At 38.8% G+C, this 20,298-nt stretch overlaps 1 protein-coding gene across 3 annotated transcripts in view; it reads left to right on the top strand.

Annotated features, from left to right (window-relative positions):
• LOC111838303 (fermitin family homolog 2) overlaps positions 1 to 20,298 on the top strand; it is a 114,336-nt gene that overhangs the window by 19,833 nt on the left and 74,205 nt on the right. For 2 of the 3 annotated variants that reach the window (XM_072698898.1, XM_072698899.1), the window contains exon 3: positions 1,609 to 1,842. The exons of the other annotated variant lie outside the window; for it this stretch is intronic. In XM_072698898.1, the coding sequence (XP_072554999.1) occupies positions 1,609 to 1,842 (234 nt within the window). The remainder of the gene's footprint in view (positions 1 to 1,608; positions 1,843 to 20,298) is intronic. 3 annotated transcript variants of the gene reach the window in all.

Raw genomic sequence — 20,298 nt, 5'->3', positions numbered from 1 at the left:
CGTTGATTTTCACACCCATTAATCTCAGGATTGTAACTTTGGATAGGTATAACGTGAATCTCATATTGTTGGAATTGAGAGAACTGGGTTTCGGTCTTTGGGTAGTAAAATGTTTATGAAATTCCTCTCTTTAAAGTGCAACATTCCAGAGTAATTCTGTGCGCAATTAAGCATATATTTGAAACGTTTCCCACCAAAACGCACCCCTAATAATTCATAAAACATCAGTATTATTCACATTAGACAGAAAACAAACTGCATATTCACTTCTGCAATGATCCACGTACTACCCTTCTGGGGGGGAGAAAAAAAATATTCACAAAAGTTTGTATATCTATTTTTGATGTCACCTCCATCAAAACAGTTGAAATAGAACATGCCCATTGTGTTACTGGAACAGCTCCTACATGTAAACGCTTTTAGCCTCAAAACGTTTGTTGTTTTGAGGCTAAAATGGCGGCTAAAAGTTTTATTCTCAAATTTCACCTTACCAGTCAAATATATGTAGGAGGAAAAACAATAGCAATAAATATTCAGCATTAGACTCTACAACTGTCCTATGACTGTATCCAGTGGATTGTAAACTAAGCAATGGTTTTCTATTTCAATTTCTTCCAGATGTTATAAAGTAATTAAAAAATATAAAACCATGTATTGCTGTATTTCAACAAGTTACCAAATGGATGCAAAATCAAAGATATTCATTTCCGCCTGACACTAATCATGTATTCCTTCACAATACTAAGCCACAGACTGGTACTCACTGAAACCCCTGCATTCCCACATCATATAGACACTAATCTCAACTTTTATAAGCTTATATTTGTAGTGCCTTCAAATTTTTGTATGAGATGATTATAAAAAATGAGAAATTTCAATAGGCGCAAGTCGTTTCTCCTCAAAAAGGATGAAATCAAGACAATGTCAGTATATACACATCAAACTGACATATCTGAGTAGTCCAGAATTTCCTGGAAACAAAAACATACAGCATATGTGGCTAATATGTGTGCCTACCATGTAATAAACCAAAAATCAAAGGGATGGGGAAAAAACTCAAAAAATAACATGGTTGAAAGGGTTAAGCTAAATTGTGTGCATAATTTAGTACATCAAGCACACAAAATAATAATAAAAAAAAAGTGGTCCATCCAGGACACCATCTATACCATTAGTGTATTATAGTCATTACTGTTATGACATGGAATAGGTTGCTAATAGAGTAAATGAAATAGACAAAAATATGAATGATGACACTTTAAGACATGGACATTTAAGAAATGCACAAAGAAATAAAAGCAACCATGTAATTGGTGGGGAAAGATTCTACAAAATTAGCATGTAAGTGGAATGTGTAATAATAGGTTTATATTCAGAGTTACATGTCCTAGCTAGGACTAACAGCCTTCATCTAAAAACACATTTATTGGATTTCCTGTTGATCCATAGAATACTTTTAGAAATTGGCCATTGTGCAAGGAGTACAGATAAAATGGGTGGAACAGGTAACTGGGCTGTCTGTGCTGTCGATCTTACAGCCCCCTTTCTGTTTATGGTAATGTTGTTTAAACATGTTTAGTACTGTAATCTGTCTTACTACCTATACAGATGTAAAGAAGGACTGGTCGGACCATGCTCTGTGGTGGGAGAAGAAGAAAATGTGGTTGTTGAAGACCCACTGGACCTTGGACAAATATGGAATCCAGGCGGATGCACGCTTGCTCTTCACACCTCAGCATAAGCTGCTACGCCTGCAGTTACCGAACATGAAGCACATGAAGGTCAAGGTCAACTTTTCCGACCGCATTTTCAAAGCCGTGTCTGACATCTGCAAAACGTTCAGTAAGGCTTTTCTCTCTCTCTATCTCTGACTTCTGCATTTTTTATATCTCTGACACTTCAAGTAGATGTTCACTTGTCGTGTTTGTGGTAGATCTTGAGACTTAACATGAAAACTGACAATGTGAAATGAATAACATTATTTTGTTACAATGGCACCTGTCAGGGGTGCCATTATATATTATGCAAGTGAACAGTTGATGGGTTGGAAGCAGGAAAAATGGACAAGCATACTGATCTGAGCAACTTTGACAAGGGCCAAATTGTGATGGCTAGACACGTGTGATGGGGTGTTCCTGGTATGCAGTAGTTAGTACCTACTAGGGCTGCACGATTTGGGGGAAATATCGAATCGCGATTTTTCTGACAGAAATTGCGATTATGATTTGATTTGCGATTTAATTTTTTTATGTCAAGCTTCAGTTCAATATTCAGTGTGTAGTAATTTTAAAACATATGACGCAGCATGAGATACCATCAGTATTAACTGGTCTATATTCTAATGCAAGGATGAGAATTTAAAGATGTGATGTGTCAAGTTAAATAAAGTAATAATGAAAACAATTGCAGCAAAAAGAAAAATAGCGATCTTGCAGGTGTAACGCTTATTACCCTCCTAATAACACTAGAACCGCCTTTTCCCATGCCAATGAACAAGCAAGAACTACTTCGGTGCATGCAGCCCTTTTGTTTGCGCTATTATGTTGTTAGTTGCTGTTAACACTAATAACACTCAAAAAAACTGTAATGTTCATAAGAGTGGCTGTTATGTCCTGAAACCGTAAAGCTGGAAATTTTTAAACGTAGTATGCATTTTATAAAATGTTGAATAGAAGTCGTTTATTGGTGATTTCATGTTGGTCGAAGTTTCCGCTTTCAAACTGTATACGGTTATTTTCTATATAAATCAATTCAGGTGAAACAAAATTGTTCATGTTCATGGGTGCAAACTCTTTCAGACTCTCACGCAAGAATTCTTACGGCAAATTTATATTTTATTCTGAACTTAAAATTAGCTGCATCAAAAACGTTACGGCAGTTTGCAAACCCTACAGACTATTTGCAAGGTAACCATCGAGTAGTCTAACCAAAGCAGCAGGCGCACAATGAATTCTGGACTAATACGATCATGTGTTCGTCGCATGATTGGCTGGTACTGTATGTATCGTCCAGCCTACTATGGAGCCACAGCAATGACAATGGTGCATCATCGGGGGTTACGTTTTTGATTGGAAAAGCCATCCGACGGTTTCCGAATAACAGATAGGTGTCCTCTTCGGTAATCATCGTCTGCTGCTTATGCTGTCACCATGCCTCGCAAAGATCGAGAACGTAAAAGAAAGCAAGCTGAACTCGCGGCTACTGCCGCAAAATGTTGCAAATTATCTACTTTGTTCAGGTAAGTGTCAGATGGTGTTGTAAAAAAACATTTGCTGAGGCATAGCAGATTTGACTCCGAGAAGTACCAAGCTCTGCTGGGAGGATATAGGACTGGTAGCGTGCAGTGTGCAAAAAACGAACGTCAAGTCAATTGTCATGTATACTAAAAGAATACGGGTGTTCTGAGCAAACAAATACAAAAATATTGACGGCTCCTTTATTGTTGGATTTTGTTTTTTGAAATATATATATATATATTCTGTCTCAAATCGAAGGTCGTATTGTGTAGGTTGTCTAAACTTGGTAATTACAGTAATTGGTAATTAGTGACTCAGTATTGGTCCAATGCCTTTTTGGAAAGTTTCTGCTTTTTTGAAAATAAAAAAAAATGCATCCTTTATGGAAATAAAATTCCTCCACAAGGCCCGAGGTGTCCTATGAAATTTAAATAAATGAAAAAAACATTTTTACTCCAGATTTTGGCCTTGTGCCCAGGCTTAATGGCCTTGTGCCCTAGAAAAAATATGAATAGCCAAGGCCAAAGTGGCTGTGCCCTCCTAAATCCTTATGTCTAGCCCTGTGTATGTATGTGTGTGTGTGTGTGTGTGTGTGTGTGTGTATACACTCACCTAAAGGATTATTAGGAACACCTGTTCAATTTCTCATTAATGCAATTATCTAATCAACCAATCACATGGCAGTTGCTTCAATGCATTTAGGGGTGTGGTCCTGGTCAAGACAAACTGCTGAACTCCAAACTGAATGTCAGAATGGGAAAGAAATGTGATTTAAGCAATTTTGAGCGTGGCATGGTTGTTGGTGCCAGACGGGCCGGTCTGAGTATTTCACAATCTGCTCAGTTACTGGGATTTTCACGCACAACCATTTCTAGGGTTTACAAAGAATGGTGTGCAAAGGGAAAAACATCCAGTATGCGGCAGTCCTGTGGGCGAAAATGCCTTGTTGATACTAGAGGTCAGAGGAGAATGGGCCGACTGATTCAAGCTGATAGAAGAGCAACTTTGACTGAAATAACCACTCGTTACAACCGAGGTATGCAGCAAAGCATTTGCGAAGGTGGATGGGCTACAACAGCAGAAGACCCCACCGGGTACCACTCATCTCCACTACAAATAGGAAAAAGAGGCTACAATTTACACGAGCTCACCAAAATTGGACAGTTGAAGACTGGAAAAATGTTGCCTGGTCTGATGAGTCTCGATTTCTGTTGAGACATTCAAATGGTAGAGTCAGAATTTGGCGTAAACAGAATGAGAACATGGATCCATCATGCCTTGTTACCACTGTGCAGGCTGCTGGTGGTGGTGTAATGGTGTGGGGGATGTTTTCTTGGCACACTTTAGGCCCCTTAGTGCCAATTGGGCATCGTTTAAATGCCACGGCCTACCTGAGCATTGTTTCTGACTATGTCCATCCCTTTATGACCACCATGTACCCATCCTCTGATGGCTACTTCCAGCAGGATAATGCACCATGTCACAAAGCTCGAATCATTTCAAATTGGTTTCTTGAACATGACAATGAGTTCACTGTACTAAAATGGCCCCCACAGTCACCAGATCTCAACCCAATTGAGCATCTTTGGGATGTGGTGGAACGGGAGCTTCGTGCCCTGGATGTGCATCCCACAAATCTCCATCAACTGCAAGATGCTATCCTATCAATATGGGCCAACATTTCTAAAGAATGCTTTCAGCACCTTGTTGAATCAATGCCATGTAGAATTAAGGCAGTTCTGAAAGCGAAAGGGGGTCAAACACCGTATTAGTATGGTGTTCCTAATAATCCTTTAGGTGAGTGTGTATGTGTGTGTGTGTGTGTGTGTGTGTGTGTGTATATGTATGTGTATATGTGTATATATATATATATATATATATATATATGTGTGTGTGTATGTGTGTATTTTTTTAAGAGAATGCTTTCTTAAATGCAAAAGTAAGTAAAATAATGTCAAATAAAATTACTGGAGAAAGGTATACATATATCTTAAACTAAGACATAAATTAAAATGGCCTTTACTCTCTGTATTCTTGTACATTTATAGGAGGCATAAAAAAAAGTTCTGACAGGATTGTATATCCTGGATGAGGTAGGAATAGTGTGTGCATGTTTATGTGTGTGTGTGTAAGTTAATGTGAGTGATGGTTTGCTCAAAATGCTGTCGGTCAACTCAGCAGTTTGCTGAACTGAACATGGTGCAGCTGCCAAACAAAGCTGTCCATAAGACACTGTGATTTACTGAAAAAGAGAGGAAATAATAATAATTTAGTGTCTCAGAGTTTTACTGGCCCAAGGCTGTTGGGGGTGGGTAATTTTTATATTATATTTATATTATATTTATATTATTCTAATTATTTAATATTATTCATATTAATCTAAATCTGCAAAATAGTATTACTAAAGCCTTGAAATATATCTAGTTGTGTTCACCCCATGCTCCCCTTTAGACTCACCCCTGCATGCTGCAGGTATCACTGCGACAAACAGCGGTGGATGGGAGCAGCTGAAAACATCATTTCCATCACCTTTCAGCTTGTTGAACAGCTGGTTTGATTAAGGACTCTCACCAGCTCTTTACCTGTAAAGGTTTCGTAGCAATTACAAGCACTGCTGTTGTTTTCCTTCACTCCACCTGAGTTCATCTCTGTAATGGAACCGTCTCTTTGATGTTAGTAGGGCTGCAACTAACGACTATTAAAACGATTAGTCGACTAATCTGATTATAAATTGCGTAATTATAAAATGGCTCCTATTTAACGACCAGCTTTTGCATTTACCGTATTTTGCGCACCATAAGGCGCACTGGATTGAAAGGCGCACTCTCAATTGCGGGGCTTATTTCTGTACTTGAGCCATACATAAGGCGCACCGTATTATTCGGCGCCTGCAAAAACAAGGTAACAAAAGCAAAACAGTGAGTTAAACCTTATTCTACTACGTATTTAAAAATACAATCACATTGTTTTTTGATCAGTCTGTTGTCATTCTCCTGCTTCCTCCACTTCCGAACCATAGATTAATTGATTTTGAATTCTCTCGCTGCTACTCTATTCCAATTTACAACCGCGTAACTGATAGCCTGTAGTTTGAATTGTGCATCGTAAGCATGTCTCTTCTCTGATGCCATTTTCAGGGTCCTTAGCTAAACAAATGTTGTTTCGCAGCGCACCAGTAGTACAATATACCTACCTGCCTTAGGCGTGGCGGAGGTAAGCATACCTCTGTACGTGGCTTTACGTAATGTTCTGCAATTGGTTTATCGCTGCCAGCGTACGTAGTGTACGTATTACTACGTCCCTATGTTGGTAGGAAATGGTCCGACAGTCAATCAAGCGGAGTGCTTACTAAAATGCACAACAACATTTTTACAGATTTTGGAACTCAGTGCACACATAAGGTGCACCGAATTTAAAGGCGCACCGTGGATTTTTGAGAAAATTAAAGGCTTTTAAGTGCGCCTTATAGTGCGCAAAATACGGTAGTATGAGGTTATTGTTCGACTTGAATGCCATAAAAAATACATGTAAAATGGGAAAGAGCTGTCATGCGATTGATTGTGCAAATATCTCCTATTTCATGTTAAATCTATCCTTTTAGAGATTGCCAAAAACTAAATAAGTAAGTATAGGACGTGGATTAGTCACACATGGCCGATACGCAATCCGTCAGATAGGTCTGGATCGGCGCCGATACCGATCCAAATTTCTGATACAATCTTTGTTATAATCAGGGCTGCATATAACTGGTACGCAAGTATGCATTCACCTTTAAAAGCGATATGTGTGACAATCCATTGCTGTGACAGTGCAAATGCGTACATATTTTATGTGCGTTTGCGCTGATATGACATGAAATTATCATGCATTTTAACCTGTATATGCTAATTCGTACTTCATTTGCGGTATAGAGGTTAAAATGCACGGTAATTTCTTTTCATAGCAGCTATTTATTTAGCCTATGTTTACAAATAAAAACTCATTTTAAAGCAGGCTGAAAAATCCCACAATCCCGACCCAAAATACGGGAAATTTAGAGCAGCTTCCCATTGAGCCTCTGTAACAGCAAAGACAACTTCAAAACTGCTGTTATTTATTTATTTTTAACGGAGCATAAGCTCTCGCAGCACTTGCGACATCAGAGCCACTGTCCTGAATCTTGAGCTTCTGAGTTTTGGCTTCTTTATCTATTTAAGCAATGGGTTTTCTCCACTGTTTTCCAACCTTTTTTAGCTACTATTAGCAAATGAGACACTTCATATGACACACCACTGACTTCCAAACATAAATATGTTCTATTCCGATCTTTTTTGAAAATGTAAAATATACTACTACTAGCCTATTATTATGCCCTATTATTATTATTATTATTAGTAGTAGTAGTAGTAGTAGTAGTAGTAATAACAACAATAATAATAATAATAATAATAATAATTATTATTATTATTATTATTATTATTATTATTATTATTATTGGATACGCCAGGCAACAAGAAGCCCGTGCCATTCACCCTTTTGCAGATCTCGTCTTTGTTTTGGGACATTAAAAACATTTGAGACTGATGTGGTACTAAATGCTGGGGAATTATTTTCTCCTTACTATGAAGTTTGGCATCTTAAACACGCGTCGGGAAATAGCTTGCAGCCTGTAGGCTACTCCGCAGCTGTCAATGTTTAAGCGAACTGCCGAAACAATAATGTTTATTTTTATTTTTAGGAAGAATAATTAAATCGTTATTAAACAAAAGAAATACAGCCTTTCCAGCCCCCCCATTTTTTTTCTTCAGATCTACATAAATCTCATTATTAACCTTTAGTGCACTCAGTTAATGGAAATCCGTTATAGCGACAGAAAACTTTAATCCATGTGTCCCAGACTTTAGAGCGTTTAATATGCGAGAATCTCATTCTTCTACCTGTCGCTGAATACTATTGCGCAAGAGCGAATCTCACCAGTGTAGTGTATTGGTGCAGTCTATTGGAAAGTGGTAGTATTACACAGGTAGAAAGGAAGGAAAACGTCTCACTTGTCGTTTAAAAATACGTCTGGCGACAATTATCAACAATAAGATTTGTCGGTGACTATTTTTATTGTCGATTTTTGTCGACAATGTCGAATAATCGTTACACCCCTAGCTGTTAGTGTATAGACAGGCTCCAGCTCCATGTTAAACTACGACAGCATCATTTTCACTGCTGTTGTTGTGTTATCAGTGTTTTTGCTGAGGAAAAATAGGCTTGCTTGGGCTGGATCTTGTTATACAGTGATACCTCAGAACTCGAATTTAATCTGTTCAGAATTCCGGATTGAATCCTAAAAAGTATGAGTTGTGATCGAATTTTCCCCATAAGAAATAATGGAAAACCAATTAATTGGTTCCCGGCCCCAAAAAATTACACCTAAATGTTTTTTTTTTATTTTTTTATAGCATTTAAACCAGGGGTGGTTTATCTTATCCGCAAAGGGCTGGTGTGTATGCAGATTTTCACTGCAACTCTCTAATTAGGTCACTAATTAGAGGACTGATTGGCTGAAGAGTCCTCACACCTGGGTTTGAACAGCTGACCTACAGGTTATCCCAAAAACCTGCATACACACCGGCCCTTTGCGGATAAGATTGGCGACCCGTGATTTAAACACAAAATGAAGAGGATAAAACAAGAAGAGCATATACTGTACTAAACACATCTAAGCACATTTATCAAAACAGTAATCTGTAAAGTAACAAAATAAATGTATCCAAACAATGTGTCTTGTCCCGATTGTCCGTTCCTTCCATGTGCCACGCTACCTCATTAACCCTGTGTGGAATCCCCGTGTGATCAGCTGTTTCTGGTTGTTGTCATGAGTCCTCTTTATTTTGTCCACGTTTCATTTTGTTTCCCCAGTCCGGTCATTGTATTGTCCGTCTGCGTTTTGCCTGCCTTACCTGTAATTAAACCCCGTATTCCCCAATACCCTGACGTCTGTGCCTTTGTCTCCGATCTGTCCCCGCTCGACACATTATTATTATAATTAAACATATTAATGGTTTATTATTAATATTAAAATAATAATTACTGTTACTGTCTATCATTGTCTAAATTTATTTTTACTGTCTAAATATATGTATTCAGTTAGTCTTAACATGCACAATGCTATCTCAACGAATGCGAGGCTGAGACTGAAGCTTTACCCTTTATTTCAGCTGAGAGATGTGCCGCGTGATTCATTTCCCGGCGCATGCAAGTTTTCTTACGTTGGTGTTCACGATTTGAATTCTGAGATTTAGATCGAGCTCTAGGTATTTTTTTTTTCATACTGGTTGGTTCGACTTTTAAGAAATTCAAATTCTAATGAGTTTGAGAACTGAAGTACCACTGTACTTTTTTTATTCACACACATGCCCTTAAATACATTTCTATTGCAGGTCTATATTTAGCCGCAAATGTGAGTGAAACGCTCACGCTTATCTTGTATTGGTTCCGCTCTGTGGACTGGATGCATGAACTGGGTGCTTTCTGTTGAGATGTTGAATCATTGGCGGTGTGCTATTGTGGTAAGCTAATTCAGTTTTACAATGGACACACACTTTTCTTTGAAATGGTCCCAAATTTTAGAAATTTATCTTTTTCTCTGACTTTCCTCATTATTTTCCCTGTCTTCCTCCATTGCGCCATCAAATCAAGCCTGCTACACATAATGAAGTGTAAGCACATTGTGCGACAGTAATAATCCTCCGAGTGAAACACGGTAATCACTAAGCCGTACATCATCATGCGGATTACACAAAGCACAGAAGCAAAGAATTTGCATCGAGGATTTCTTGTAATCGGGTTATTCGAGTTACTCGATGTATCGTTGCAGCCCTACACTAGACACTAACATCCAGTTTAATGTTTTCAAATAATTCGGTTTTACAAAGGACACAAAAAAAACATATTAATTTAACATGAGATCTAATGGCTCAGGCCTTAAATGAGTTTCTCTTGAATATTTCGAACAAGACAAACGAGCTTGATGGGCCGAATGGCCTCCTCTCGTTTGTAAATTTCTTATGTTCTTATGACAAAACATTGCAATTTCTGGCTGTCATGCATGGCATATTTCATTTGGCCAAGCTTTGTAGTTTGGTCGCCTTGACTGTTTGCATAAACACAGTCAGTTCTCAGCACATTTGCTAGCGTCAAAGCTTTCCAGAGAAGGCCACTCTTGTACTAATCTGAATATGGTCCTCTAGTGGACACACGCAGGCTGATACTGTTGGAATTCTTGATACAATTCTGTGCAGTGAACCCTCTCTCACATTGTGCTGCTGAAATGGGCGGATTCAGCATCAGTTGTAATAAGGTCAGGTATGCTCTGCAAAACAGTAACTTCTGTACTGATTAAAGTCAATTATAGACAACAAACATTTATGTAAAGCAATGTAGAAATAGACATTTTCACCTTAGTCAAGCTTGTATTACTTTTTGATGGACAGTGTGTGTCACACAAGACACAGGCAAGGGCACATACCTCAATCAGGAACACAACAAGCATTAACAATCTTACAAACGGGCTATTTATAATTTTACCAGCATGCTCCTGTGCTGCTACTGGAATCTGCTATGTGGAGCCATCTTGCCGGTGCTACATCACGTTAAATACTGTGTTTATTGGCTAAATCATTATTTTTTTAATGATTAAAGTGTATAGTGCTGCTAATTTTATTTGTGGTTTTCAATATAAAACTTGGTGAAATGATTTCATTTTGTGTATCAGTTGTTTTTGAGCATTTTTAAGGCCATTTTAACAACACCACGATAATACTGATAACGGTGATAATTTATTAGTATTGCAATATGCCTGTCATTTTCCTATATACTGCTGTGAATATAAGATGGTGCTGCCATGAGTCTGATCTGGACCTTCAGACTTGCAGCAACATCTGGATTTTGTAGCATTTCACGGAGTCTCTCCACGGACTGTGGTGTGCTTTTGCCACACATCTGTGGATAGAATAACAAATTAGTCAAGTGTTTCAATGCAATTAACTAACGTAAATCAAAAAAGCACAGGTGGAAATGGTCTTTACCTGCATTAGACTCATTGTAGTATACGAAGTGCTCTGAATGGTACTGCACTGCACTGAACCACTATATAGAATACGGATTTGGAGCCATGGTTGCCATCCATCTTGTTGGAAGTTTTTTTTTTTTTTTGTCGTCATTAACTCAAAGTATCTTCTTTTGTGGGAGCCAGCTTTGTAGAACAAAACAGTCCAAGGACTGCAGTCCAAGTAGAAACCCAATCATCATAAATCTTAACCAGTTTTATTGCATTTGATCTGTGCTAAATGTTTTTATTTTTTACTTTTTCATTAGGTTACATACCCCGCTGTTACTCACACTAACACATTGTGTGAGCTTATTTTTTTATTCTCTCTCCTCTGCATCAGTGACATCTGATGCACCCACCCTCACACACACAACTTTAAAACATTGAACAAAGCACATCCGGTACATTTAATCTGTTCATTTAATATTTTATTTGTAATCAAATATCTCATATATGCACACGCCATTTGAGATACGAACATAAGAACTATACAAACGAGAGGAGGCCATTCGGCCCATCGAGCTCGCTTGGGGAGAACTTAACTAATAGCTCAGAGTTGTTAAAATCTTATCTAGCTCTGATTTAAAGGAACCCAAGGATTCAGCTTGCACTGTGTTATCAGGAAGACTAGGGCTGGACAATAATTCGATATCAATATATATCGCGATATAATTTTTTTCGATAACGGTGATACGATTTTTAAACACATTTCCGATATTTCGATATACATTTGAATATTATATATATTCACCGGCTTTTAAAAATGTATCACAAGTGCTAAACAGCGCGTATTCAAATCTCATTCGCATGGTAATTTGCTGAACAACGCAGCTGTGAAACGTGATCCAGGTAAAACGTTTTTAGACAGCATAAATAATATTGAAGCATTTGTTTTCAAGCAGACTGTTAAAAGCAAAAGCAACAAAGCATTTTAGACTTTGTAAAGAAACCATAGTAACCACGTGTATGATACTTTTCAGAGCTGCGTCAGAGGGAAATGACTCGTGAATTTAATTTTGACACTGGTTAGCTTTTTGTGAAAACGAACTACAGTACACCCCGCAGGTTTTTTGTGATTTTGTGAGCGATCTTTGTGTTTTCAATGTTGGAGAATATAATTAAAGGTTTGTATCAAGAAACGACGGTGGTTTTTATTGTATACTGGTAAATCTCTGCTGTTAGTTGGTGGTATGCCTTTTGTTAGCCAACATGTATGTCGGGGCCGGCTCTACGCTGGGGCAACGCCCCCTTAAGCAAACGTCCTGCCCCCTTAAATCAAACTTTTAGAAGTTGAGGAAGAAAATAATAATTACCCACAAACTGAATATGGACAAGATTTACTACAATAGCTGAAAAATCCACTGAAAAAGGCACAAACGAGATGATAAGTTTCACTTCTTGTTCGCTCTTTCCCTCCGCGTTCTGTTTGTGCGCGGGCTCACGCAGCACTCGGCAGATCCCCCACTCACCCTCCCCCCAGCTAAACATCCAATCACTGTTAGTATGCAAATGAGCCAGTTTCTCAGTAGGCAGGGCAGAGCGAAATGAGCTGCGTGATTGTGGAAGGTTTAGAGGAAGCAGCAATCTCTCTCGTCAAAATCATAGTGACTAGTGAGATCATGGTTCGAATTATTTTTGTCTATTTGGGGGGGTCTTGATCGGGGGGTACTGTACACCCCAGTACCCCCCGATCAAGACCCCCCCCAAATAGACAAAAATAGCAGTTTGGGGGGGGGGGGTATTAACATTTTTCTTGTTGTTTTTTTTTTTTTTTTAAGAAAGAACCTCACCTTGTAGGAAAATTTTATGTAAAACGATTTTAGACACCCCTAGTGTGGATCGTACCATTTGAACCACCTTGGCGCTAGAAGCAGCTTAGCCAGTCGGTTACGTCATTCATTCTCATTGAGCGACTTGTTCGTTGTGATTTCAAGATTCTTTATTCGTCACATACATAGTTATAACAAGTACAACATGTAGTGAAATGAACCCTGACCGATCCTATTTTTCAGTTTTATATTTCAAGACTCGGTGAATTGATTTTTTCTTTTTCATAACTTAGCCTACCCTTTTTAGTTTTGGTAATATTGGCAATAGTGAAAAGTGTTTTGTTGGGTTCAAATATGTTTGATATAGGCCATCCAATTAAGGTAAATGTCTTGTTTTTAATCTGATGAGGAATATTTTATTTTATTTTTTGTTTTACTTTTCAGTTTTCCCCCTGAGGGATTGCCACCTTACTGTAGTCAGGGGCTTTGCGTGCCTCAGTGACCCTAAGAGCTACACCAGCAGAAGCTTAGCCTTCAGGTGGGACACCCAAGTTGGACAGGTCTTAGGGCAGAGGCCTGACAAAGTGCAATCCAATTACATGACAAAAACAGTTATCCAGAGCACCACCCCACCCCTTTCCCGCCTTTGTCACCACCATGTGCCCCCTTCACATTTCTGTCTGCCCCCTCATATATGCATGTCTAGAACCGGCCCCGATGTATGTACATATTTATAGCATGCCGATCGCGTCAAACAAATCGCGGGAATGCCAAAAACCCGTGCATGTACATTCTCAGTTATTAACGCACATAAATACATTTCAAGCACATGCTAATATATTGCTGCCATATTGGTTTTTGGTTATCTCGATCATCGGTTATCTCGACGCTTTTTGGCAACCCCCTAGGCCGGCGACATAACCGGGTTCGACTGTATATGAATAATCAGCCTGTTCTAGTTTAAATGGAAATATATTATTGTTAATAAGCTGAGTCTGAGAGTTTTATTTATTTGATAGTTTATTTCACATTTCTTGTTTGTAAAGGCTAAATACAAATAAAAAGTGAACCTTTTTTTTTTTGTACTGTTTTTATTTAAAAAAAAAAATTATATAATTTTAATAGGAGGAGCCTGGAGGTATTATAGACTTTGCAAATTCAGTTTGCAGACAACCATTGTGCGTGTCCTCGGCAGTTTTTTCCTGAGGCTTTTTAATATTGTCCATATCGATATCGGAATTATATCGTATCGACCAAAATTAGGAAATATATCATGATATAAATTTTTGCCATATCGTCCAGGCCTAAGGAAGACTATTCCATACTCTGACTACACGCTGTGTAAAGAAGTGCTTCCTTAAATCCAGTTTGAAATGTTCTCCCGCTAATTTCCACCTATGGCCACGAGTTCTTGTATTTGAACTAATGCTGAAGTAACTATTCGGTTGAACAGCATCCAACCCTGTTAGAATCTTATAGACCTGGATCATGTCCCCCCTCAGTCTCCTTTGCTTGTGGCTGAACAGATTTAGCTCAAGTAACCTTTCCTCGTATGACATTCCTCTAAGACCAGGAATCATTCTTGTGGCCCTACGCTGCACCTTTTCTAAGGCCGCAATGTCCTTTTTAAGATATGGTGACCAAACCTGCACACAATATTCTAGGTGAGGTCTCACCAAGGAATTGTATAATCTTCGCATTACCTCCCTTGACTTAAACTCCACACACCTGGAGATATACCCCAACATCCTATTGGCCTTTTTTATTGCTTCCCCACACTGGCGAGAATGAGACATGGAAGCATCAACATGTATACACACCAAGGTCTTTCTCATAATCAGCTACTTTTATTTCAGTAGGTCCCATGAAATACCTGTACTTTATATTTCTGCTCCCTACATGGAGTACCATACATTTGTCTATAGATGTTAAATTTCATCTGCCAGGTATTGGCCCAGTCACTAATTAAATCAAGATCCCGCTGTAGCTGCTGAGCCGCTAGTTCAGTATCTGTTACACCACCCACCTTAGTGTCATCTGCAGATTTCACCAGTTAACTGTATATATTGGTGTCTATATCATTTATGTAAATTAGGAACAATAGTGGTCCTAAAATTGAACCCTGTGGTACCCCACTATGAACGCAGGCCCACTGTGACATTGTGCCTCATAACTACTCGCTGCTTCCTATCTGTTAACCAGTTATCAATCCAGGTCGCTACAGTTCCTAAAATACCTGTCGCTTTGAGTTTAAGTGAGAGCCTCTTAAGAACATAAGAAATTTACAAACGAGAGGAGGCCATTCGGCCCATCAAGCTCGTTTGGGGAGAACTTAGCTAATAGCTCAGAGTTGTTAAAATCTTATCTAGCTCTGATTTAAAGGAACCCATGGTTTTAGCTTCCACTGCAATAGCAGGAAGACTATTCCATACTCTGACTACACGCTGTGTAAAGAAGTGCTTCCTCAAATTTGTTTTAAAATGTTCTCCCGCTAATTTCCACTTATGGCCACGAGTTCTAGTATTTAGACTAATATTGAAATAGTCATTTGGCTGAACAGCATCCAGGCCTCTTGTGGGGAACAACATCAAAAGCCTTTTGGAAATCTAAGTAGATGACATCATAAGCCTTCTTATCATCAACTTCCTGAGTAGCTTCCTCAAAAAACTCCAACAGATTTGTTAAACAGGATCTACCTCTCCTAAATCCATGCTGGCTATCCCTCAAAATGTTATTTGAGGCAGCACTTTACGTTATTTGATGCAGACATACAAGCAAGCCTCTAACTTTCTAATTATGCTTCTCTAACATTTTCCTTAAAGTGCATTTTAATCTTGCTCACGTTTCTTTCAGCATTTGCAGCCAGTCTCAATGCAGCGGCCTCTGTCATGGTCACTTGTCGTGTCTGTAGTCCTCAGTTTTCAGCCATCTCTCCGAGCATGTTTTGTTGTGTAAAAGTGCCTGTCAAGCGATCACTTTTATCTGTGTTTCACCACAATATTGCACACGGTGCAAAATAGTTTACCAACTTTTCAACTTTTGTGTAATACATCAGGACTTGCACTGACTTCAGCACTATTATTTGGTGGCAGATGAAGACATGTATGACACATGTATGGTTATACATATAGCCTGCCCCTGAAACACAATACAAATGCTGCCTTGAAAAGTTGTCAATTCATAAAATAATGATAAATGAAATTAAGGCACTCGGGTACTAGTGCTGACGTCCATCCCCACAAAAAAAAAAATGCGATTTGGTCGTAAGAACATGTACAACAAAAAGGAAGGCATGACAAAAAGGATCTGGATGGCATGACAAGAAATCATAAAGTATTTTATTGAATATAGGCTACAAATACTAGTAATGTGATTTTGCTATGAATATAGTGATGTGATTTTGTTGTAATAAATATTGGGGTATTTATAAAACAAAAAAGTTAATAAATTTCTCACAAACCCGTCTTCGAGTGATTTAAATGGCAAGGATGAAAATGATTACGATTGTCTCAGAACATATGCAGTGCCCATGCAAAAGCAGCAGACAGCTTTAAGCTGATTTTTAAACATATAAGAATCTTTAAAATGAATAATAATTAAAATTGCAAAGCTTGCTAAGTTTTTCTTTTCCTATGAGAGACTGAGTAAAAATATTTTACCGGAACCTTAACCCCCATGCTCTTATGTCCATACAGAACTGAAAGTACTACAGCCATTTTTTTAAATTCAGTACAGCCTCGCGCTGTGATGTCATTCGGTGCCGGTACCCATTTTTATGGCAGTGGAAAACCAGCACCTTGAAGTATAAGAATATAAGAAATTTACAAATGAGAGGGGGCCATTCTGCCCATCAAGCTCATTTGGGGAGAACTTAACTAATAGCTCAGAGTTGTTGAAATCTTATCTAGCTCTGATTTAAAGGAACCCAGGGTTTTAGCTTCCGCTACACTAGCAGGAAGACTATTACATACTCTGACTACACGCTGTGTAAAGAAGTGCTTCCTTAAATCCAGTTTGAAATGTTCTCCCGCTAATTTCCACCTATGGCCACGAGTTCTTGTATTTGAACTAATGCTGAAGTAACTATTTGGTTGAACAGCATCCAAACCTGTTAGAATCTTATAGACCTGGATCATGTCCCCCCTCAGTCTCCTTTGCTTGAGGCTGAACAGATTTAGCTCAACTAACCTTTCCTCGTATGACATTCCTCTAAGACCAGGAATCATTCTTGTGGCCCTACGCTGCACCTTTTCTAAGGCCGCAATGTCCTTTATACGATATGGTGACCAAACCTGCACACAATATTCTAGGTGAGGTCTCACCAAGGAATTGTATAATCTTGTATAATCTAAAATTTGTTTTAATATGTTCTCCCGCCAATTTCCACTAATGGCCATGAGTTCTAGTATTTAAACTAATATTGAAATAGCCATTTGGCTGAACAGCATCCAGACCCGTTAGAATCTTATAGACCTGGATTATGTCCCCCCTTAGTCTCCTTTGCTCAAGGCTAAACAGATTCAGGTCAGCTAACCTCTCCTCATAAGACATTCTTCTAAGACTAGGAATCATTCTCGTAGCCCTCCGTTGCACCTTTCTAAGGTAGCAATGTCCTTAAGGTATGGTGACCAAACCTGCACACGATATTCTAGGTGGGGTCTTACCAAGAAATTATATACACTGTGTGCACAATTATTAGGCAAGTTGTATTTTTGAGGATTAATTTTATTATTGAACAACTGCAGTGCTCTTGGTCAATCCAAAATGTTAATGAACCTAAACCTGAATGTTTAAGAAAGTAAAAGTGAGGTTTTGTCTTTCTTAAGAGAATATACACTGTGTGCACGATTATTAGGCAACTGTTAGTGTGCAGAATTATTATGCAACTAAATGAAAAAACAAACATTTTCCCATCTCGCTTGTTTATTTTCATCTGTTAAAGTGAGAATAATAAAACAACTCAAAATTTACATATAAACATTTCTGACGTCAAAAAAAAAATCAGTGACCAATATAGCCACCCTTCTTTTCAATAACTTACAAGCCTTCCATTCAAGGAGTCTGTCAGTTTCTTGATCTGTTGACGATCAGCAACCACAGCCTCCCAGACACTGCTCAGAGAGGTTTACTGTTTTCCTACACTAAATCCCCCGTTTAAGCTGGGCCCACAGGTTCTCAATAGGGTTTAGGTCAGGTGAGGAAGGGGGCCATGTCATTTTTTCATCCTTAAGGCCTTTACTGGCTAGCCATGCAGTGGAGTACTCCGATGCATGCGATGGAGCATTGTCCCGCATAAAAATCATGGTCTTCTTGAAAGATGCAGACTTTTTCCTGTACCACTGCTTGAAGAAAGTCTCTTCTAAAAACTGGCAGTAGGTTTTGGAGGTGATTTTGAGGCCATTTTCAACCCGAAAAGGTCCAACTAGCTCATCTTTAATAATACCAGCCAATACCAGTACCCCACCTCCACCTTGCTGGGGTCTGAGTCGAAGTGGAGCTCTGTGTCCGTTACTGATCCAGTCACGGGCCCATCCATCTGGTCACTCTCATCTCATCAGTCCATAAAACCTTTGAAAAATCTGTCTTCAGATATTTCTTGGCCCAGTCTTGACGTTTCAACTTGTGTGTTTTGTTCAGTGGTGGTCGGGTTTCAGTCTTCCTTACCTTGGCCATGTCTCTAAGCACTGAACACCTTGTACTTCTGGACACTCCGGGTAGGTTGCAGTTCTGGGATATGGCAGCACTGGAGGATAATGGGTTCCTGGTAGCTTCACGTTTGATTCTTCTCAAATCTTTGGCAGTTAATTTGCATCTTTTTTTCTCAATATGTTTCTTGCGACCCTGTCTGCTACCTGCAACAAAACGTTTGATGATTCTGTGGTCACACCCCAATATCTTAGCAATTTCAAGAGTGCTGCATCCCTCTGAAAGACTTTTTACAAGTCCTTAAAATCTCTTTTTTGGCCCATTTGCTTAAGAAAGAGAAGCTGCCTAATAATTATGCACACCTTTATATAGAGTGTTGATCTCCTTAGGCCACACCCTCACTCATTACGCAAATACACATCACCTGATATGCTTAAATCCAATAAGCACTCAAGTTTATACAGCTTGAAGTTGGAAAATATGCATAAAAATGATATGGCCAAAATACTCTCTTGCCTAATAATTGTGCACACAGTGTAAATGTAACATCACCTAGAGATATAACCCAACATTCTATTGGCCTTTTTCATTGCTTCCCCACAATGGCGAGAGTGGGACATGGAAGCATCAACATAAACACCGAGATCTTTCTTGTAACCAGAACCCTGCGGTACCCCACTTTGAACGCAGGCCCACTGTGACATTGTGCCTCTAATAACTACTTGCTGCTTCCTGTCAGTTAACCAGTTTTCGATCCAAGCTGCCACAGTTCCTAAAATCCCTACAGCTTTGAGCTTTAGCAAGAGCAGTTTGAGGGGGACAACATTAAAGGCCTTCTGGAAATCTAAGGGTGTTTTTCCACCGCACCAGGTATCGTACTTTCGGTACTTCCATAAAGTGCCGAAAGTTTGGTGGTACTTTCATGTCGGTTTTTCACTGGCGTAAAAAATGGTACCAGCGCCAAATGACATCATCAGTGACCGCCCCTGATTGACAACCCAAAATTAAAACTAACAGTTGAGGCTGGAAAATGCGGTTTATTGTTATGTCAGCTTCTATCACAGTATAAGATTCAGTAAAATCCAAACCAAGCTGCCATCAATTACGTTTACGCAGGTACACTTACTTTGGCTAAGCCGATCAAAGCAGTAAGAATTAGCTTACTGCTAATTCAGTCTTCTGAAAGCAAACAAATTATGTAATTATGTTTTTTGATTTTCAAGCGGCATTGTTCGGTGTTTCACGTGTTCCCCATTTCTTCCAGGCGGCTTGGTATTACGGTGTTCCGGGCAATTCAGTTTCCCTATGTTTCTCCTGTCTATCAGGAAATAATGTTTCCCCTAATATTAAAGCAAAGAGGTATGTGAAATGTCTGAAAATCACTCGGGTACATTATTACATGTGAATACAGTAGATCGTCACGCATAATATAGTCTTATAAGCAATACTATACAGTTTTCATCAAGAAATATCTCTATCCAGCGAATTAAGTAATTTCATTTATTATCTGTAAAAACAAAAAACATAGAAAAGGCATGTGATGTTTTAAAATTAATATATGGCTTGT

This window comes from Paramormyrops kingsleyae, chromosome 14, assembly GCF_048594095.1.
Source record: "Paramormyrops kingsleyae isolate MSU_618 chromosome 14, PKINGS_0.4, whole genome shotgun sequence".
Classification (NCBI taxonomy): domain Eukaryota; kingdom Metazoa; phylum Chordata; class Actinopteri; order Osteoglossiformes; family Mormyridae; genus Paramormyrops; species Paramormyrops kingsleyae.
Note: the sequence above shows the minus strand (reverse complement) of the source record. Positions and strands in the feature narration are given on the sequence as shown.